The sequence below is a fragment of the Triticum urartu genome, chromosome 2A (genome assembly GCF_056163025.1).
Source record: "Triticum urartu cultivar PI428250 chromosome 2A, HENAU_Tu73, whole genome shotgun sequence".
Taxonomy (NCBI): domain Eukaryota; kingdom Viridiplantae; phylum Streptophyta; class Magnoliopsida; order Poales; family Poaceae; genus Triticum; species Triticum urartu.
The window spans coordinates 725,530,846-725,553,244 of NC_141874.1; the positions used below are offsets into that span (position 1 = coordinate 725,530,846).

Below are 22,399 nucleotides of genomic sequence, written 5' to 3' on the forward strand. Positions count from 1 at the left end.
TAGATCCCCTATACTTGTGGGTCATCAGCGCGGGAGGTGTAGCTCGTTCTGATGTGAAGTTCATGGGTGCTTAGTGTAAGCCCCACTTGGGCATTTCTGATCCACTGATAGCAGAAGCCCTTTATATGCGGGATGGTGTGCTATTTGCAAAGCTACGCGGACTCACACATGTGATCATGGAGCTAGACAGTCTGGAGATGGTACTGTCGGTGTCAAAACCGGCGGTTCTCGGGTAGGGTGTCCCGAACTGTGCGTCTAGGCGGATGGTAACAGGAGACAAGGGACATGATGTTTTTACCCTGGTTCGGGCCCTCTCGATGGAGGTAAAACCCTACTCCTCTCGATGGATGGTAACAGGAGACAAGGGACATGATGTTTTTACCCTGGTTCGGGCCCTCTCGATGGAGGTAAAACCCTACTCCTCCTTGATTGATCTTGATGATATGAGTATTACAAGAGTTGATCTACCACGAGATCGGAGAGGCTAAACCCTAGAAGCTAGCCTATGGTATGATTGTTGTTCTTGGTCCTACGGACTAAACCCTCCGGTTTATATAGACACCGGAGGGGGCTAGGGTTACACAGAGTCGGTTACAAGGAAGGAGATCTACATATCCGTATTGCCAAGCTTGCCTTCCATGCCAAGGGGAGTCCCATCCGGACACGGGACAAAGTCTTCAATCTTGTATCTTCATAGTCCAACAGTCCGGCCAAAGGATATAGTCCGGCTGTCCGGATACCCCCTAATCCAGGACTCCCTCAGTAGCCCCTGAACCAGGCTTCAATGACGATGAGTCCGGTGCGCAGATTGTCTTCGGCATTGCAAGGCGGGTGCCTCCTCTGAATACTTCATAGAAGATTTTGAACATGAGGATCGTGTCCGGCTCTGCAAAACAAGTTCCACATACCACCGTAGAGAGAATAATATTTCCACAAATCTAATCTGCTGACATACCCCGTAGTGTGACATCACACCACAACCAAGCCTTTATTCGAACCGTTTTCCATAACCAATCTTAGCGTGTTTCGCGAGGCGGTTTCCTTGGCATGTCTTGTCGAAGCAGAGATTGTGTCCCCTTTATTACGGGATTCTCATCAACACGTATGTGGGTAACCCAATCACGCCCGTTGGTATGACCCCTCAATCGGAGGTAAGTCCCAAACGGTCACGAGGAGGGAACTTGGTATTCAATCTCTTTATAAAGAGACCAAGGCCTATTCTTTTCTTTCGATCTCAATCGAATCCACCTCCCGCCTCGAGTTCCAACACCCAAAGATCAGGTTTAGGCGCTTTGGACCTCCGATTATGTCCGGATCCAACCTTCAAGGTCGGTGGATGCCTTCCTCCGACACGGAGGAAGACGTAATAAAGCTAAGGGAGGCTAGGTACCTGACCGGCGAAATCCCGCATAGGCTGCCTGCTCAAGGGCAGGTTATTCCCACTCCCAAGCCCGGTGAGAGCGTCGTGTTCGTATATCACTTCCTCCGAGGGCTAGGCTTCGCGCCAGATCCCTTCGTGAGGGGGCTTATGTTCTATTATGGGCTGTACTTCCACGATTTAGCTCCGGAGTCCATCCTCCACATCTCATCGTTCATCGTCGTGTGTGAAGCTTTCCTCCGTATTACCCCTCACTTCAGACTATGACTCAAGACCTTCAAAGTGGAGCCGAAGATGATCGAGGGGCTGCACGCAGAGTGCGGAGGCGCCGTAATAAGCAAAAACGCCGACGCCCCATGGCCCGAGGGCTCTTTCCAGGAGGTGTTCAGTTTATGGCAACAAGAGTGGTTTTATATCACAGCTCCCAGGGGTACCAAGTGGGTGGCCCCACCTGTCTTTCGCTCGGGTCCCCCGCCACGACTAACGTCATGGGTCAACAAGGGGCTAGACTGGGGGCCAGTAAAGGATGTGCACATATTGCAGAGCCGCATCCGAGATCTCCTTGAGAGAGATGTCAGTCTGGTCATGGTAATGCAAGTCATGTTAATTCGCCGAGTCCTGCCCTGCAAACGTCGTCCCCTCCGCCTGTGGGAGTTCAATCAGGAGGGACCGCGAGCTCTTCAACACTTCCTCGGCATGACGCCCGAGGAGATGTACAAATTGTTCTTCGGACCACAAATAATGTGTCCGGACACCACTGAGGATGCAGGTCTGAGCTGCAATCGCCCAGATACCCAAGTAAGTAGCCCCGCATCCGAACACACCGTCCGTTTATTTATCGCAACATCGCCCTAAAAAGCCGCTCTTTGACCAGGATTGGATAGCGAAGGCAAAGTTGATCAGGTGTCCGGCCCCCCTCCCTGAGACCTCACCAGATCCCGTGTTAACCAGGATGCTGGAGATCGCGCCTTATCAAGCGCCTTCAGGAGAAGATAAAGGGGGGAACAAAGAGGCTAGAACCTCTGCGAAGGAGGCTAACCGGGAAGGAGGAACTAAAACTTCCTCTCCCCAGGGAAGAAAGAGGACCGCCTCCGAGGACCCGGAGATAATGGTCTCCAAACGGGGGAAGAAATCTTCGCCGGAGGGTCCTGCCCCGGGGATACCCCGGCCGCACTATGCCCTCAAGTGGATCAGCCCTCCACCGAGCTGTAAGTAAAAGGGTACCTTAATAATGAAAATATCTTGCTTTATTTCTGAGGAAAATAATCGAAGCCTTTATTTTGCAGTTTGGATTTTCAGCAGAGCTTGTCTTCGGGGGATCTTCTTCCAGAGATGATGGCGAGCGAAACGCCTCCCCCTACCATACCGCCTCATGAGGTGGGCGACCCCGAGGTGTCGTCGCGGAGGGTTTCTCCTGATCCGGCAAGGCCAGAAGGTAATCGTATGGCCACCCGAAGTCCTCAGTATCTGGCTCTTGAAGAGAGCAATCGAAAGAGTCCGACACCGTCTGATGTGCGGCCAGACATACTGAGGGATCTGTTAGAGAAAGCGGCTATCTCAGAAGAGCACCGCACGTTGATGGGTACGGTGATTGAAAGGATTTCGTCCGCCGAAAGTGGGTTGCATGAAGCCTTTACGAGTCTACTGACGGGTTTTGAGGTGCGCGAAAGGATGCACATTTTTGACAGCACCGCACATTTTTAGATGCGCCCTGTGGAGATAGTAGCCCCTGAGACTCTGGGTGTTGTCGAAGACGATGGCGCACAGAGGATCATAGTCCCAGGAATAATCTTGCCGCCTTAATATGCAGGTGGCGAAGTGTCCGGTGGCCAGCCGGACTAATGAGTTTGCCGAGTTAAAGCGGCAGCTTGACGTGGCAGATGCCGACATCGTACTTGTCAACAAGCGGCTTGACGAGGCACAAGGTATGTGATTCCTCCGGTGACACATGGGAAGAGGAGCATGATGCCAGTATCTATAACGTGTGTGTGAATGCAGACGGAGCTGCGGCCGTGGAGAAACTTCGGGCAGAACTTGCCCGAGCCAAAGAACAAGCCAGAAAAAGCGATGCGGCTGCCCTAAAGGCAATCGAGGAGCTAAAAGCCGAACAGGCTGCTCACTGCCACAGCAAGGAGGAAATAGCCAGGATGGCTGTGGAATTGAAGAATGCCGCTGACCGTTGCAAGCTTCTTGAAAAGGAAGATCAAGCGAAGAGGACAGACCTAGAGAAGGCCATGATGGCGGCCAAAGACACCCGGTCTGCCATGAGAGCGATGAAGGAGGAGCTGCGTCAAGCCGGAGATATCGCGGCTGGGAAGCCCTTTATGCTGCGGATGAAGTTCGGAGATCCTAAGTATGCTCCTTTGGACCGGCTGTGGAGTTCTGCGGAAGCATATCTGGATTTAGCGGCGAGTGCTGCCGATGCGGCCGAATACTTCTAAGATCAAAAGGATCGCGAAGTGGAAAAACTGTTCTGGTCACAATTTAACGTTCCAGAGCGTCTGCTTCCATTGACTGATCGATTGGCCGAATGGGCCGAGCTGAATAGATTGTCCGGTCTCGCCATGAGGTCTGTTGTGGATCATCTGTGGCCGGAAAGGCCAAAGCCGAACAGTTATTTTAGTTTGGTGCAGCAATTCCTTGGTGCAGTGCCGCACATCAACGCAATGAAGAGGTCGGCGTGCGTAGAGGGTGCACGGATGGCCCTTGCCCGTGTGAAGACATACTGGGCGGAGATGGAGGCCACCGCCATTGCAGCCCAAGATTCAGACGATAGCCGAGTACCTGCCGAGCACTACTTTCGAGAAGTTCTCGAGGGCGCTCGTTCAAGAGAAGCGTAGTGCTCGAAGAATATTATGTTCTAATGACATGTATTCCCATTGAAAAACAATTTTTTTACTGAATTGTAAAGGCTATTTTATACTTTTGCCTAAAAGAATTATAATACCTCCTGTGCGGCCGTTTATGTATATATGTATATATCCTGAAAGATGGCAGTCGTCGGCTTCAGCCCCCACGCATATAATGCGGGGGTGTTCGCAGAAGGCGCATGTTCACACTTGATCCAACATCTTGGTCCATTAAGGAGGTGATAGCGTAGCAAACTAGGCAATCGGGCTATAATGCTTTAACACTTTCACTTAGCCAGAGGAGTTTGACAGTGGGGCTACTATATAGCTCCTGCTGGCTCCGCGCTCATCCGAATTCGGGGCGCGTACATGCCTGACCGGGAAACGGCCCTTCGTTAAGGCGGAGGAATCCCGAAGATTCCGCTAGGTCATCGAGTGGTTGACCAGTTTCACGCTATATCATGACAGTCAGTTTTTGGCTTTCTCTACTGAGGTGCTCGTCCGGATGAACCAGGGCACAATCGCAGTAGTTCTCCTGGTGCCGCCTTAGCCGATAGAGCAGAACGTAAGGCAGCAAAACACAGGAGCCGGGAAAACCCAACATTTGACCAAAGACATGATTCGGAGCTGATGTATATAAGGCCAAACTCGCGACGCCGAACACTCCCTAAGGTATTCGGTCTTTATGATGTAAACCGGGCTGAACAGTGCCCTTTGTAATTAATAAGCCCCTGGTGTCCAGGTACGTGCAATATTCTGACGTGGCCACATGCCAATACGCCAGTATCCTTCTCAGTTGTACTGAGAATCCGGGGGATGTGTATCAACAAGAGACAGTAAAAAAGGTTTATGTAGGGTCTTAATCTGAAAATAATCCTTGGAATGGGTCCCTGCTGCACGTCTGTGCCTGTGTCTCCGTTGTGCCGTATCCTGGGCGGGTGTAGCACGATGGTCATCTGTAAAAGAGAGGAACTTAGCTGAGAAGTTGTCGTGCAAAAAGGTAGGTTATACGAAATAAACCATATACAGTTCAAGATGAGTAAAGTTGAGTCTAATTGTCACTTGTTTACACGCGTTGAGCCCCTTGTATTATTATAGGGGTATAGCCATCAAACCTGTATCAATTATATATAGCTACACCGGACTCGTCTAACCGTGTCCGTGGTCTTAACGACCTGTGGGATGCTCTATTTGGTGAGGCCGTCTAGTGTGCGGCTGCCAAGGCAGCCGCATGGTCTTCCACGCGCAAGGAGCGCTCAATACTTCCATTTACTATAATGATGCCACGTGGACCGGGCATCTTAAGCGTGAGAGAAGCGTAATGCGGTATTGCGTTAAAGCGAGCAAAAGCTTCGCGTCCGAGTAGTGCTTGATAGCCTCTTTGGAACGGAGCGATGTGAAAGGTTAACTTTTTGCTTCGGAAGTTGTCGGGAAAGCCGAATATAACCTCCAGTAGCAGGGAGCCCGTGCAATGGGCTTCTGGGCCTGGCATTACTCCTTTAAAGGTAGTACTGCTATGGCCGATTTTTGTTGGGTCCATCCCCATTTTGCGGACTGTGTCCTGATATATCAGGTTTAAACTACTGCCGCCGTCCATCAGGACTCGTGTAAAGTGGTATCCGTCAATTATTGGGTCTAACACCAAGGCAGCCCATCCTGCATGCCGGATATTGGCCGAGTAATCCCGATGGTCGAAGGTGATCGGTTGGGACGACTAGTGGCAGAACTCAGCGGTAACGGGCCCTGGGGCATGTGTCTCTAGGAGCGACGCTTTGTTTCTCCCCTTCGTCACGTGTAACACGTTTACTGTCTTGACTTCTGGTGGGAATTTCTTCTGTTCCCCAGTGCTTTGTTTGCGAGGCTCGTCCTCGTCTTCACTTGGTGTATCCAGCCCCTTGTGTTCAGCGTTGAGTTTGCCGGACTGCTTGAAGACCCAACATTCTCTATGGGTATGATTTGCAGGTTTATCGGGGGGTGCTGTGGATTTGACATATTTTGTCCAGAATCTTGTTTAGGCTGGACAGTTCGTCCCTGTTGCCTTTGGGGGGCGGCTTTTGCTGACTTGGCCGAGAGCTTCTGAATTCGGCGTTTACCGCCGTGCTCTTCGGGCTGTCTTCTTTATTACGGCGCTTGTTTTTGCTGCGTCGTGGCTTCCCGTTTCCGTCCCTAACTTCGGATGGACTTGGGTCGCTGGTGCTGCATCGGGCTAACCAGCTGTCCTCGCTCGCGCAAAAGCGGGTCATGAGGCTTGTTAATGCAGCCATTGTTCTCGATTTTTCTTGGACGAGGTGTCTGGAGAGCCATTCGTCTTGAACGCTGTGTTTGAAAGCTGCTAAGGCTTCGGCGTCCGGACAATCGACTATTTGGTTCTTTTTAGTAAGAAACCTGTTCCAAAGCTTTCGGGCTGACTCTCCGGGCTGTTGAGTTATATGACTTAAATCGTCTGCATCCGGTGGTCGGACATACGTCCCTTGAAAATTTGCCCGAAAAGCGTCCTCGAGCTCTTCCCAACTTCCAATGGTGTTTTTGGGGAGGCTTTTAAGCCAGTGCCGGGCTGGCCCTTTGAGCTTGAGGGGTAAGTATTTGATGGCATGGAGATCGTCTCCTCGAGCCATGTGGATATGGAGGATGTAGTCCTTAATCCAGACCCCAGGGTCTGTCGTTCCGTCGTATGCTTCTATGTTTACGGGTTTGAATCCCTCTAGAAATTCATGGTCCAGCACCTCATTGGTGAAACATAGGGGGTGTGCGACACCCCTGTATTTGGGTATACCGTGGTGTTCGGATGTTTGTTGTGTTGCATTGCGTGCTGGAGCGCGCTTTCTTGGCCCGTAGATGGATCTGGTTGGGCCATCCTTTTGATGCGAGTCCTCACGTGGATCGCGTACTGGCTTGTGTGCGGCGTCGTTTGCCGCTCTATGTTGGCCACGAGGTCGTCTATCCGACCGGATGGCTGTTTTGTTTTTTGATTGCAGGGGCTCTAAGGCCTCATCATTGAATTCAGGTAGTAGCTTTCGCTTCGGGTAGCTCTTCGTGTGGCGACTGCCGCCATACTTTTCTGCGGTGTTGAGTACTTTACTCCATCTAATTCCGAGTGTATCTTGCGCAGCCTTGAGCTTTCGCTTCTGCTTTTTCAGACTCCGCGCAGTGGCGACAAGCCTTTGATGGAGATTCTATTGCTCCAGGTGTTTGTCCGGTGTGATATCATCCGGACTGTTATCTTCGCCGGAGACGGGTTGTTCGGTTTGATTCTCCGTGTTGCCGTGGTCGGACGGTGGTTTAATGCCGTGTTCGTCGTCCGCTGGCTCACCCTACTCTATCGCTGGGTCTATATGATCGTTGTTTCTGCCGAGGCGGGATTTGGAGCGGCGTTTACGCCGCCGCCTTGACTGCTTCTCGAGGGAACGATCATTCGCTGCGTCCTTCCGTGCCTCGTCGTCGTTTTCTTTGGGTGTGTCCACCATGTATACATCATATGATGAAGTGGGCGTCCAGTGCCCTGTGGGCAGTGGCTCATGTTCGTCTCCTGCATCTCGTCCATACCGTCGATGTCTTCGGAGTCGAAGTTGAGAATGTCGGTCAATTCGTCGACAGTGGCTACTAAGTGGGTGGTGGGTGGGCGGCGATTTTCTTCGTCATCCGCATCCCAATCCTGCCGGACATAGTTCGGCCAGGACTCTCCTGACAAGGAGAGAGAGCTTAATGAGTTCAGTATGTCGCCGAAGGGCGAGTACTGAAAGATATCCGCGGAGGTAAACTCCATGATCGGCACCCAGTTGGATTCGGTAAGCACGGGCGTAGGCGGTTCGGAGTCCGTGACCGGGGAAGGATCCGACAGTTTGTCAACACGGCTCTCGTGAAGGGTAAGGTCGATACTCGGCTCGATCGCCGCTAAGAATGCGGCCTCCATGGCGGGGGTCTATCCACCTGTCCATGGATCGCGCAATTGTCTCCGAATTGAGGGTCGGAGCGGTCGCCGATGCGATCTTCCGAACACTATCCGATGGTAGAGCTAAATCATGCCCACCGTGACCGTGCGGCGCACTCGGCAAGGGCTCGAATCCGTCGAAGATCAAGTCTTCGCGGATGTCGGCCGTGTAGTTTAAACTTCCAAACCTGACCTGGTGGCCAGGGGCGTAACTCTCAATCTGCTCCAGATGGCCAAGCGAGTTGGCCCGCAGTGCGAAGCCGCCGAATACAAAGATCTGTCCGGGGAGAAAAGTCTCACCCTGGACTACATCACTATCGATGATCGAATGAGCCATCATGCCTAACGATGACGACACAGAGGAACTGTCAATGAAAGCACCAATGTCGGTGTCAAAACCGTCGGATCTCGGGTAGGGGGTCCCAAACTGTGCGTCTAGGCGGATGGTAACAGGAGACAAGGGGCACGATGTTTTTACCCAGGTTCAGGCCCTCTCGATGGAGGTAAAACCCTACTCCTGCTTGATTGATCTTGATGATATGAGTATTACAAGAGTTGATCTACCACGAGATCGGAGAGGCTAAACCCTAGAAGCTAGCCTATGGTATGATTGTTGTTCTTGGTCCTACGGACTAAACCCTCCAGTTTAGATAGACACCGGAGGGGGCTAGGGTTACACAGAGTCGGTTACAAGGAAGGAGATCTACATATCCGTATTGCCAAGCTTGCCTTCGACGCCAAGGAGAGTCCCATCCGGACACGGGACGAAGTCTTCAATCTTGTATCTTCATAGTCCAACAGTCCGGCCAAAGGATATAGTCCGGCTGTCCGGATACCCCCCAATCCATGACTCTCTCAGGTACGACTCTGGAATACTCGCCACAATTCACGTTCAATTGTGGCTCCGCTGTTACTTGAAATTGGAGAGCTAGTTAGTGACTTTACTTTATTTGATGTTCAACATGTAAATCGGTCAGCAAATATTCCAGCACACCTATGTGCAAAGCGTGCTTGTGCACTAAGTGAGACTGATAGTTGGCTGGATGATACTCCTAGCTTCCTAGTGACCAGCTTACTTGCTGATTGTCCTAGAAATGCGTTTGTTTGAATAAAGCTCTTTGAATTGTCTGCAAAAAGATAACGACCAGACCAAGGGAGAGAGAGAATGGCGTTTTGGCTCCTGAGAGTGCGCGCAACCGCATGCATAGTAAATTCAAAAATATAGTAAATATTTTAAAAAATTCTGAATTTTTGTGCAGATGTTCGCGTTATTGTCGCAAGCATCCTTGAAAATTTTCAAGCGAAACAGAGCAACAATGTTTCGCCGGTGAAAAAACAAATTTAGGGTGACATTTTGAGGTAAAATTTGGTGTTTTCTTCCTTTCTTTTTTGCATAGGCCAAAATGTTTAATATTTTTGCCTACAAATTTGTATATAGCATTTGGATGTGACAAAGAACACATAAAATATTTGTTGGAATTCTTTAGACATTTCAAAAAATATTTTCGCGTGCAGGAGCGCACACACGTTGTGCGCTCCTAAGAGTACCAACGGATTTCCGAGAGAGCACATTCTTTACAAGATTATGTGCCTTGTAGTTCAACCCTTCAGCCTCCCAAGAGTAAATCTTATTGAATTGAAGAAACTTGCTCATTCCTTGGTCTCGACAAGCACTGAGTTGTATGCGCACCTGCTCCCTTCGTTGATGTTCTTTAATTACTACAGTGGATGCATCACATGCAATAACAAGTTCCTGCAAGTTTAGATCATGTGCAAGGGCGAAGGCCTCACGACATGCTACGCATTCCAGGGTAGCCGGATCAGTGCAACTGCACGCGAGGGTAACAAATGCTGCTACATGTGTGTTCCGCTGTTGGTGGTCAATCTCTCTCTCTCTCTCTCTCTCTCTCTCTCTCTCTCTGCATGAAGGACTTCATGACTCAGGAGAATGTTATTGTGCAACCGCTCCGTAACTCCGTTTATTGAATGAATGGAGATATTTTCTAAGCATATGGGAAACGGTATCCCATATAGTTGGGATGATTTGTATGGTCCTAGAATTGTCTGATGAGGCTGCATATCAAATTTCATCCAAAATGGAGTCCGGCTGCTTCCCAAACCTTTAATTATGCGAGGCGTAGTAGCCGGTCTAATTAATAAACATTTGCGAATAAAACTTGTTGTTGGGCCAGAACCACCTGGTGCACAACCTATAGCCCACTGCTTGCTCTCTCGTAATAGTGATTGGATAGCCCCAAGTATAAGGGTGAAGTAACCTAGCTATATAACTATGTCCCTTAGTCGAGAACCAGGGTTTATTGAAATGAGTTATTCCAACAAAGTCATGTGTACGCGTACACAAAACACAATTCAAACTTGCCCCTAACACTTCAAGAAGGTTGCCTACCTTCTTGTCCTGCTAGTTACAAATATTAAATTGCACTATATTATAGGAACTGATAGATAGATAAAAAATAAAGAATGAGTAAATCGCAATATCACCCCGCCCGCATGAACCCCTCCTATAGGATACAAAACCACCTATCATGAGCCGGCACCCCCCCCCCCCCCCCCCCCACGCGGTCAATTCCAATATGTGGAATCCATAAAATGCTTTGAAATATCTATGAATCAAACGAATTACTTCATAATATCTATAACATTTAATAAATGTTTTGGCATGAACTTTGCTAAAAATAGAACATATTGCATGGCGGAAATTTGACGAAGCGAAAATGAACGTGTCAAAAAAAGTCTCTACTCATGTATATTCCTGAAAAGGCATAGAAATTCATCACGAGCAACAAATTGTATAAAATTTTGTATACAATCCATAGAATTTACTTAAAAATATTTATGAAATTTAATGAATTAGATAAAATATCTGTAAAAGTTCAATAAAAAATTGACATGACCTTTGCTAATTGGATGCATTGAGTGCAAAAAATTTAGTCAAAGGAAAATGAATCTACTTTTCGCCACAATGTTGGCACTCATGTATATTCCCAGACATTGCGTGAAATTCATCGTAAGCAACAAATTGCTGCCTCAGCTCGCGGGCCAAAAAATCATACACACAACATGTAGTACGAGGGCTCGATGGCCGGTTCGACATCAGATATCAAGCACCACACATATCATCTTAATACCATATCATCATCAAAATCAACTTTAATACATGACTATAATAAATGATAGTAACCTAATTTCACATTAAAACACAAAGAAAAAGGGAGGGACAATATATATCTACATGGAGCAAACCAGGGGTTGCCAGAGGAGAGTGCAGTGGTCGGCGGAGCAGGCATTGGGCGGCAAAATGAGAAGGGCGGCAAGTGTCGGGGGTAGTTGTCGGGTTCGCGCTGGTGGTCCATAGAGGGCGGAGCTTGGGCCGGCTGGGGTCGGGGCATTCGCCCTCTAGGGGCAGCGGTGGACGGCCATAGCGCGGAGGCGACGAAGTACAACCGGAACCACATATGGTTGCGGCGGAGTATGGCCAGATCCACTACGAGCGGCGACGGAGCTTATGCGCGCGTATTCGGGGGTCGCGTTGTCAATTTAGTGTTTTTCACCCCCCAAGTCCCACACGAAATGAGCACAAGTTACATCCATGTTGCTGTGAACTACTGTAGTACCCAAAAACTAACATACCCGAAGTTGTAATTAACTACTAAATACAAATGGAATGGAAAGGGGACGACACAGAGTTCCAATCCTCTAGGAAATACTGTTTTATTTGCTTCCCTTTCACTTTCACTAGTGGAGTTATACCCTTACAAGACACACTGGATGTCATCCCAGATGCAATTGTAGAATTTGGACCTATGGTTGACCATAACAAGTCCAGACTTCTTGTGACGCACTACCTCCACACTAGACATCACAACACCCATGTCAGTCGTGTCGCCAGTGCATTCATCGAAACCAAACTCAAAGACTTTGGTGATGCAAAACCTCCCAGCTCCCAAGTAGACGAAGCTGCAATCTAGCATCGCCCAGTCCTCGGGCAGATCAAGGTGTGGCCAAGTGTACACCAAAGGTGGACCCCTTTCCGAGAGAAGACGGGAGGATATATCCATTGCACAAAAGTGGTGTTTATCAGTGTCAATGCCAAACAAGAGGTTGTCGAGCTCTGGTACATGCACGGCACGAGTATAGAATGGCAGTTTCGAGGGGCCGGCCTTAAACCACCTGTGACTGGCCGTGTTGAAGCAGTAGGTGGCGACGCTTTTTTGTCCAGAGGAGATGACAAGGATGGAGTCACCTTCAATGTCAAGCAGCGCATGGCAAAGGACAGGGCACTCGTCAACATAGGCAGGTGGTGGCGGCAGCGGGTGCCAATGCCACCCTTTCAATCTCCCGCCATTGGAAGGGTCGCTGTACATGAGTGCCTCGAAGTTGCAGGGATTGCAGCTGACAGGGTACCTTCCCATGACGTAGAAGACATGGGCACGCTCGGGGTCGTCGGCTTCGGCATCAGTAGCGGAGAAGCCGATGGGCCTGCTCCCTTTGGGACTGTTGAGGCATGGAATCAGCTGGAGGGAGCCGGCGTCCATGTCGCATAGGACTGTGCGCCCCTCGGCGTCCACGCAGAGGATCTTGCTAGCGCCGCCGCTGCCTCGTTCGTGGAAGGGCAGGAAATCCATCCTTTCCTCGTTTGAGATGGATCGTTCGAGTCTGAGCCTGGGCGGAGGAATCCGTGAGATGGTCTCCATCCATGGTGGCACCACGCCTGATGGGCAGTCCGTGAGATTGACCTTGGATTTTGCTGCTGCCCGTGCTTCGGCCGTGGATGGGTAGAAGAGTTGTTCCTCGGGCTTGATGCGACTCACCGTATACAAGCTCCCACCGCGATACCTCTGCATCACAACGTTCATCAACTGCCGCGCCTTCATCGCTCACCACTCCTTACCAACAAAGAGAGATCAGGAATTAGATGATGAATGATGCCCCAGAGACCAAACACTTCCACGAAAACAAATAAGATCGACAAGGGCAAGAGAAAGAAATAAGGAGAAATTAATACCTGCGGCAGAGATGTCCAAGTGTCTTCCCCTCCAAGTCCACCGAATCGAAGGTGGCGGTCGCAGCGGGGACGACGGCGGCGGCGGCTGGGATCGGATGGAACAGAGATCAGGTGACACGCTGCAACTTGCCCCCCTTTATCTGACGTCCATTCAAGATCTAACAGAGGGGATCGGCCCAAAGGGAAGACAGCCCACACCGTAGTCAGTTTTCAGCAGAGACGTCTGCACCTGCAGTTTTAAGCACGGGCAACTATAGCTATGCACTATCATTAAAAATAAATAAAAGCTATGCACTAAGCACTCTTCATATTTAGATTCTCAAAAATAAATTAGAAAAAGAATAACTGAACCTATTATGCAGGAACATAGTATTAAAGAAGCAAAACTGAATAATTCAACATCACTTGTCATTAAAATTCAGAAACATTTAGCGTAGAAGCTCTTTAGCACTAAGCATAAAGATTCAGAATAGTGGGACAATTGTAGTTGCACTAACCATTTAAACGGCACTAACGATTACAAAGCACTGACAAATTATGCAATTTGATGGCCTTAAAATCAGAGAGCTTGCTACTGACTTTATAACAGAACCGAGCGGTGCGACAGATAATCGGAAAGGAATCTGCTGCACGGCTGACTCTCCTTCCTCTATCTCGACATTGCCTGCCCTCCACAGTGGTCTTGCCTTTAGTCTACTGCTGGAGCTAGTGTTGCTTCATGTGTTAGGCTGGAGCCTGGAGGCCTAGGATGTCTGTGTTGTATAAAACATGTCGGATGAGTTCTCATGTTTAATTAACTCTGTTTTCTGCGTGTGATGTTAAAATATAGAATGGTGATGTTGTTTTATATCCGTTTCAGTGTATATGCATAAGTTTGTTGTTTCTATGAATTTCAATAGGAGGGCTTGTTACCTAATTGAAGAAATTGATTGCGGTGCTCTGAGCATTCGAGGCAGTTAGTAATAAGAAACTACCTGCGATGTTCTGAGCAATAGAGGCGGTTAGAAAGGAGAAACCACCTACGGCGCTGCAAAGCCCGATTCCGTACTAGTGGCACGTGCAAGGACTAGGGGCAAGGAGAGGGTAGAACAGTGGGTGCAGACAATATTTTGAGTAGAGCATCCAATTCCATTGTTTGAACAGAGGAGTAAATCTGAAGTTTCGCTCCAAATTTCTGCTGGGTAAGAAAGGTTGCCAACTAGATAGTAGATAGGGAACATAATCATGTGCTGTTTTGAGATTTTTTTCAAAGATTTTTTATAGGTCAAACTAGGAGCGAGTGTGTGATTGATGTTTGATCATTATTTTGAACATGGCCATGTAGTGAAACTCATGTGGGATGTTCAAAATGATGAAATATTTCTTGGGTAAATTACTGAGATTTGTGAAAAATAAATTTTTAACCATTTCTACAAAACAAATTGTATTTCGAAATTATAATCTTGAAGGGGCTAGTGATCTTATATATAATAGACTCCGGAAATTATTTTTAATGAATTAATGTTTTGAAAAAATAAATATTTTTAGTCAAACCACATTCTTAGTTTTTTTGGAAAATAAAAAGGTTTATTTGCTTTTTGGCCAAAATAAATTGTAATAAAATTTTTCGCCTCTAACCACATGACATGATCCTGGGAGAGATTTTGGGCATAGGATTGCAAGAGTATAGTTGGAGAAACTGCATATCAACAAGTTTGTCCAATTCTTTTTGCAGTTCGTTACACAATTTACGTACGGCAGTTGCCTCCTCCCCTCAAAAAGACTAGGGTTTCTCCGCCTCATGTCGGCGGCGCTGCCGGACCGCATCGTCTTCGGTGGCCTTAGGGCCATGGTGTGGCATAGTGGATCCCGGCCCTTGCCGGCGGGAGGGCTTCGTTTTTTATATGTTCCTTTGAGTTTTGTTAGGGTTTGTGTCCTGCTCAGGAAGACGAGACGGTGGCGGCTCCCTGAAGATGGAATCAGGTTCTCCCGCCTAGCCCCCGTCCCGGTGGTGCTTCTATCATCGTCAGTGAGTGTGTGGAGGTGTGTCTCCGGCGGATTTGTCCTTGGTAGATTTTCTTGGATCTGGTCGTAGTTCGTCTACATTTGCGTGTCTTTGGGCTGACCTTCTTATCTACGCTAGTCTTCAACATCGGTGGTTTCTATTCTAGTGTGTTGGTCATATGGGGCCTTAGCACAACAACTTTCCGACTATCTACTACAAGAAGTGTTGCCCGCCTCCGGCGAGGGAGGGGTGATGACGGCGGCGTGGCTTCGGCTCGCTTCAATGCTTGTAGTCGTCACTAGGTAATCTACGGATATAGATGTAATTTTTATTATTTTTCTGGTATTCGTTGTACTGTCATGATTGAAGATGAGTACATCAGAAGTTTTCTCGTAATTTTTTTTTGCATATCAACAAAGGAAATGCTTATGAATGTGCCATCTTCAACCTCCATGCGAGGCCCTTATCCCCTTGCCCATCGCTGGTAAGGTTTGTGTCGAAGACAATGATCTCGTCGGTTACGTGTGATATGACTCAAATCATAGTTTCAAGTGGGCTACGCCTCATAGCAGTGGACCTCCCTAAATGCTATAGCTAAAACGCTTGGTCATGTGTTATGACCATAGTCCCTTAGCGCAGAACCTCTCTAAACGCTACAGGGCGCTATTTAAAACAATGTAATCATTTGCAATCCTCTTGTATGGTTTAGAGTTGTATCTACGATATGACTCAATTGCATTTCTCTTGTATAGTTTGAAGTCATATATGCAAACAAGGAAGGGCGATCTTGTAATTTTTTTGTTCTTCCTAGTTCCTCTATGCAGTGATGCATTAATTTTGATATGCATTTTCTGATTTGGGCCATTTTTATTTCTCATAGTACTATGTTACTAATTTGCATATGAAATTCTATGGAATGATATTTTCATGTTGCTACTATAACATAACTTTTCCAAGAATTTCCGAACATTAGGTGCACCAGATGGTTGGGTGCACATGATACTTTTCCCCGGTGCGACCTACCGTGCCTACCAGTCCGGCGATGATGCGGCCTACCCTGCCTACCGATTGCGAGGGCGCTTCCGATTGGGCCATTTTTTATTGTCAGCGTAAGTAGAAGGGATCATGTTGTCAGCGAAGGGTACATCCATGTTGATCCGGCTGCCGCAAAGTAGAAGGGATCATGTTTTCAGCGAACGCATTTTCTCCCCTAAACATTAGATCGAGTTGTTTGGTTCAGGTTTGTGGAGATTGAAAGGGGTTGAGTGGAATGAAATCTGCAAGTCAAAACCCCGCTAAATCCCCTCCCATCACTTGCAATCCTCTTGTATGGTTTAGAGTCCTATATGCGATATGACTTAATTGTGTTTCTCCTGTATGGTTTGGAGTCATATATGCAAAAAGGAAGGGCAATGTTGTATTTTTTTCTTCCTAGGTCCTCTATGCAACGATGTATTAATTTTGATGTGAATTTTATGGTTTGAGCCATTTTTATTTCTCATACTACTTATATGTAACTAATTTGCATATGGAATTTGTGGAACGATATGTTCGTGTTTCTACTATAACATATATATTTTCCCAAGAATTTTCCAAATGGTTGGATGCACATGATACTTTTCCCCGATGCGACCTACACTGCCTACCTATTCCGGCCGCGATTCTGATTGGGCTACTTTTGATTGAGCGTAAGTTACGTCCACATTGGTCTGGCTGCCGCAAAATAGCAGGGAGCATGCATGTTGTCAGCGAACGTATTTTCTCCCCTAAACATTAGGGTTGTTTAGTTCAGGTTTGTGGAGATTGAAAGGTGTTGAGTTGAATGAAATCCGCAAGTCCTCCCATGATCCCATCCCATTACCATGGGGAGAGGATTAACCGTACATGGCCTTAATTGGTGACTTAAAGAACACACTGGATGCCGGCATAGCTGATAAAGGACTTGTGCTTGATCATTTTGAGTTGAGATGATCCTCTGTGCCTCTGTGGACTACCTCCACACCGGTGAGCACAGCCGCTGTGTTGCTGGGATTACCCTGAGCGTCTTGCTCCCCGGTGTCAAATTTTTTGAAGATGCAAAACCTGCCGGCTCCAAGGTATAGCAGGCTACCCCTTTTCTGCACCCATCCATGAGGCGTGTCGAGGACCTGCCAGTCATGCAGCAACTTGGGAGCCCTGCCAAGGTTGGAGAGGTCCAGCGCGCACAAGCTGTTGGCGCTGTTGCCGGCCATGCCGAACCAGAGGTTGCAAAGCTCAGGGACATGCTCAGCCCGTCCATGGAACGGCAGGGTCCAGCGGCCAACCTTTTCCCAGGTGCAGCTAACCGTATCGAAGCAGTAGGTGCCGATGGAGCTTGGCCCAGCGGAGGATATGCAGATGGTCTCGCCATCACCAAGCAACATGTAGGACTGGATGGCTGTGCGGTTATAGGCTTGGTTGTTGACGTAGGGCGGCCGAGGGAGCCGGTGCCACTCCCAGCTATTCTTGCCGTAGATGAGGGCTTCGAAGATGAAAGCATTGCGAGCAGCGGGAAACCTGTCCATGACGTACAAGGCTTGATGGGAGGTGTCCGGACGAATGATAGACAAGGAGACGGGGCTGTCCCCCTTGGGTTCGTTAAGGCAGGGAACGGGCTGGATGGAACCGCGGACGGCGTTGCAGAGGACGGTGTTGCCCGCCGAGTCCATGGAGAGGATCTTGCCATCGCCGCCTCGTCCGTAGAAGGGCAAAAAATCGAGCCTTGGGCCGTCTAAGCGGTATGCTTCCAATCTGAGCCTGGGCGGAGGCATCCGCGAGATGTTCTCCGTCCATGGTGGCGCCACGGCTGATGATGGCAGCGTCGTATTCCCCTCCTTGGGTTGCGCTGCTGCTGCTGCCGCCTTTTTGCTTCCGCCGTGGACCGGTAGAAGAGTTGCTCCCCGGCCTTGATGCGGCTTACCGTGTACAAGCTGCCACTGCCAGACCTCTGCATCACCACGTTCAAGAACTGCCGCGCCTTCATTTTAATTCTCCCAACTCCTACGAAACAGAGAACACGAATTAGATTATCGTAGTATTTGATCTTCTCCTGGCGTTACAGAAGATACTTCCACAATACCTGCAACAGAACTTATTCCGTCGCACTAATTGAAGCTGGCGTTGTTGGATGAGCGGCGGCGGCAGCGTCGAGGAGATCGGGATGGGGAGTGCGATCTAGGTCTAGCCGTCATGCCCTTTCTTCTCTTCTTGTTTTTTATTTTTTTTATCTTTTTGAGACACTTTTTTTCCCGCAAAAAAAAAGAGAGAGACTTTTTTTATGGGATGATTGTTTTAAGGGGGCTAGTAAATACGCACGTGCAACGCACGTTAATATTTAGGCAATATATTAATTGCATATGGATATTAGGCATGATATTATTTGTATGTTAATTATATGATTAGTGCAATATTTGGTATGATATTAATTGCATATTAAACACGTTGAACGCTCACCATTGGAGCAATCTAGGTCGTTGGATTGACTTAGTTTGAGGGTCGAGATCAATTGGATATGCTCCTTTGGGTCTTTTTATATTGGTATAGATATAGATGATGGGATAATTTTTTTTGTAGGTGCATGAGGTGAATGGATAACCCACGCGTCGGCTGGGCCATATTACCATAGGCCCACAAAGTTTTGGCCCCGGTCTCTATCTACGAGTCGGGAGTCTTAGGTTTTTGTGACTTTTTTTAACTTTTTTTCATCGTAAAGCACGGATGCGTCGGATGCTGAAAAGTAGAGTTGTGTTTCTGTTTCGGCATGAAGCACATATGTGTCTTTCATAGTTGTGCTTCCCGAAAAGAGGAAAACGCAATTGTACTTCCGTATGAAGCACATTTGTATTTCTCGCGAGGTAAAAAACACTGTTCCGCTTCGCGGAAAGTGGAAAAGCAGTAGTGCTTTTGTATGAAGGACATTTGTACTTCTTGAAAGAAAAGAAACATGGTTGCGCTTTCCAAAAGGTGAAAAAAAAACACAGTTCTACTTCTTGAAAACTCAAAAACATAGTTGTGCTTCCTGAAAAGTGAAAAGCTCAGCTATGCTCTGGTTTCCCTTTTTTCAGTTTTTCATTTGTTTTTTGATTTTTTTTCTAGTTTTTTAATTTCATGTTTTTGACGGAAAAATTGTTCAAACCTGTTAATGATGAAAACAGTTTGTGATTTGGATGGATGGTTCAAGAAAGAAAATGTTTGAGAAAAATAAATCTACAGAAAAGACACAAAACTCGTAGGTTGTGACAACTGTCACACATGCAGTGCGTCAGTTACCACCACGAGAGGAGTAAGAGCAACATTTGCAACGGGTACCCTCTAACTAGTGAGCTCGCATTTAGCGCATGTAGTGACACTTCCTTGGTTATTGGTACACTAGTGGTTGGGGCCTATCATTGCGGGCCGCTTCAGGGGAAGTTATTTGTCTGTTTTCCTATTTTAAAGAAAAAACCTCATCTTCATCTCAAATTAAAATTAAAAAAATTCTCGCCTCACGTGTGTTTCCCATGTTTCGTGCCATGAGGACCGGATATAGTCTTCACAGACGTTATCCATTGAGGATATATTATATGCCATCGGAATGGTAGTACCCGATGTTGTAGTTGTGCCCATTGATGGCGTAGTTGTACGCGGAAGACTCCCCATCACAAGTCTCTTTAACAAAGAACATCGCTTGAGTACATTGGTATCATTGTTAGAACCAGGTGTGGCAAAGTAAGCATGCTAACTCCACAAATCCTTCGATGTCACTGCTTGAAGTATAATGGCAACCTCTTTGGTGTGACCTTTGTAGTGTGCACGCAAACCTTTCGGATAATTCTTCCATTGCCGGTGCATGCAATCAACTGAAGTGTATGTGTCCTTCACACTTGGTTCTCTCAGATACTCTAGTCCAAACATCTTCACCGTGGTGCGTGCAAATTGCAAGTGTTCAAGCATGTGGTCGCGGTCTTACTACAAGCAAGCATCCGAGAGCAACCGTGGTGGAGCTACTATGGCGGTTATGCGGACGGGGCAAAAAGGAGGAGAGAAAAAGGGTGGATCGGGCAAGGTTGGGGATGTCTTCAAGAGATTTGGCACGGCCCGAGCCGTCAGTCCGACGTGGCCGACGTGTCCAAGCATCTATATATCCACCCTACATGTAGATTAGGTCTCGAAGGTGTCAGTCTGCCAGACATCTGGGTTGAATTTGCCCGGTCCAGTTAGATAAAAAATAAGTGACCGGTCATTCACCAGAAGATATATAGAGAGTACAAGCTAGGGGTCGGTTGTAGATACTCTAAAGCTTTGGATTACAATCCGATGGTTACCACATTCGACTGAAGGCAAAAATAACTTCAGGCTACTGTTCACTGTTGGTTTTGATCTGATGACTTAACAGGCCAGTTAGATCTATTAGTCTAATAGAAAAAAAGAAAAAGATAACGTTAAAGAAAAAGGCCCCACGCATCAACGTATGTGGGCTTTTTATCCCAACTAAGACGCCCTGATCGGGGGCGCCCAAACCAACTGATGGTTTAGGTCCCCTATCACCAGCGCTACATAAAAGGGGGTACGGGAGAGGGTTGGCAGCCTGCGCAATCATAATTTTCGTACGGTTTCACTCCCCTCCCGATATTCTCTCACCCCATCCGGTCGGGGGGAGCGCTGCAGCGACGGGAAGACCTACTCCAGTCGCCGCTGCTGTCCCGGGACAGTGCCGGTGGCGTCCTGAGGGCATCAGGACGTTGAGGAGGACTGCTACCTCGACTACATCACCCCTGCATCACGCCTGCATCGAGCAGGCGATCATGTCCACTGCCGTGACATGTAAAGATTCCCTAAACCTTCTCTGTTCATGCTTTTTAGGTGATCTAGATGTAATCAGTTCCTGCTAATGGTATCCCAGAGATGCATAATTAATCCAACATTCACACCACAGACGAGCTGAAATTTGAGAACATAATAAAAGGCGCAGTACAGAGTACCCATGGACCATGGAAGCTAGATCTCGTAATAGGTGATGTGGACGACGTCCTCGGGCCTGGACGGCGGGTGGGTCTTGTTCCTCATCCGCAGCTGCATGTACTCGTTGTATCGGAACCCCCTGTAGCGCGGCGGCTCGCCGACGTCGCCCGCGAACTCCGGCAGCGGCTCGACCCACTTGTCGCCGTGGAGGTTGAGGAAGAAGACGACGGAGTGGCGGTGCGCCTCCGGCCTCCTCACCACCCTGTGCGTGGCGCTCTTGAACTTCTTGTTGCTCAGCACCTGCAGAACGTCGCCCACATTGACGACGATGCTGCCCTCCACGGGCTCCGCGGGGACCCAGCGGCCGTCGACGCCGCGCACCTCCAGGCCCCCGACGTCGTCCTGTAGTACGAAGGTGATGCAGTTGGCGTCCTCGTGCGCGCTGCTGCCGTTGTTCTCGTCGGTTGTCGCCGGGAAGTAGCGCAGCGCCGTGAGGAAGTCGAAGCCACGGTCGGAGTTGTACTCGGCGAGGAAGCCCGGCGGCAGGCCCATGCACTCGTTCAGGATGTCCTGCATGAGCAGCCCCAGGTCGGTGAGCTTGGCGAAGCACTCCTCCAACGCACCCCTGAGTCCGGCCGGTTCGGCGGGGTACTTGTTGAGCAAGAGCTTGGGGTTGAAGAGGAGCAGGTACTCGTTCTTGTCGGCGGAGTGCGCCGGCTGCCGCGCGTACCCCACCGGGAGCGGAGCGTTGGAGGAGGCCTCGGCGGGCCGCACCTTGGCCTTCTCCTCGTCCGGGAGCGCGAAGAACGCTGCCGATAGCTCCAAAGCGCGTGCCATGAGCTCGCGCGGCACGCCGTGGTTCACCGCGCGGAAGAACCCGGTCGCTTGGCCCGCCTGGCGCACGGCCTCGATGGCCCGGGCGCGCGCGCTGTTGTCGTGGGCACCGTCCCCGGCGAAGAACGGCGCCAGGTCCACCACCGGGAGAGCGCCGCCGTTGCTGGCCGCCATGTGCCTGGTGCTCGATGGGTCCGTAGCTTCTTCGGCCAAGCCTAGTGGTGTGTCTTGCGTTCTTGAAGTAAAGCAGGGGATGGATGGTTACACGCAGTCGTTAGAATATAACGTCTGTACTTATAGCAGATATGTGTAGAATATCTCATGTAATTGATGTAAAACAGATATGATATGATTCGGTGGTTAATACCTTCCATGTATAGCAAGATTATGAATCAATGCATATCCACCAAAGCAATCTCTCTCATGTTATGTTCAACCCATG

The 22,399-nt window shown here is 48.7% G+C and overlaps 2 protein-coding genes and 1 pseudogene across 2 annotated transcripts; all 3 read right to left on the reverse strand.

Annotated features, from left to right (window-relative positions):
* Positions 1 to 11,928: 11,928 nt before the first annotated feature.
* On the reverse strand, positions 11,929 to 13,050 carry LOC147987206 (uncharacterized). Its single transcript, XM_087540272.1, has one exon. It carries the CDS (start codon positions 13,048 to 13,050, stop codon positions 11,929 to 11,931), a length of 1,122 nt encoding a protein of 373 aa, XP_087396398.1.
* Positions 13,051 to 17,067: 4,017 nt separating this feature from the next.
* Positions 17,068 to 18,204, reverse strand: LOC147987207 (uncharacterized; annotated as a pseudogene).
* A 2,526-nt stretch (positions 18,205 to 20,730) lies between these two features.
* LOC125534309 (flavanone 3-dioxygenase 2-like) lies at positions 20,731 to 22,198 on the reverse strand. Its single transcript, XM_048697565.2, has one exon. It carries the CDS (start codon positions 22,129 to 22,131, stop codon positions 21,160 to 21,162), a length of 972 nt encoding a protein of 323 aa, XP_048553522.2. The 5' UTR covers positions 22,132 to 22,198; the 3' UTR covers positions 20,731 to 21,159.
* Between the last annotated feature and the right edge of the window lie 201 nt (positions 22,199 to 22,399).

Excerpts from the sequence above, each read along its gene's own strand:
- LOC125534309 (XM_048697565.2), bottom strand. The coding sequence starts at position 22,131 with ATGGCGGCCAGCAACGGCGGCGCTCTCCCGGTGGTGGACCTGGCGCCG.
- LOC147987206 (XM_087540272.1), bottom strand. The coding sequence starts at position 13,050 with ATGAAGGCGCGGCAGTTGATGAACGTTGTGATGCAGAGGTATCGCGGT.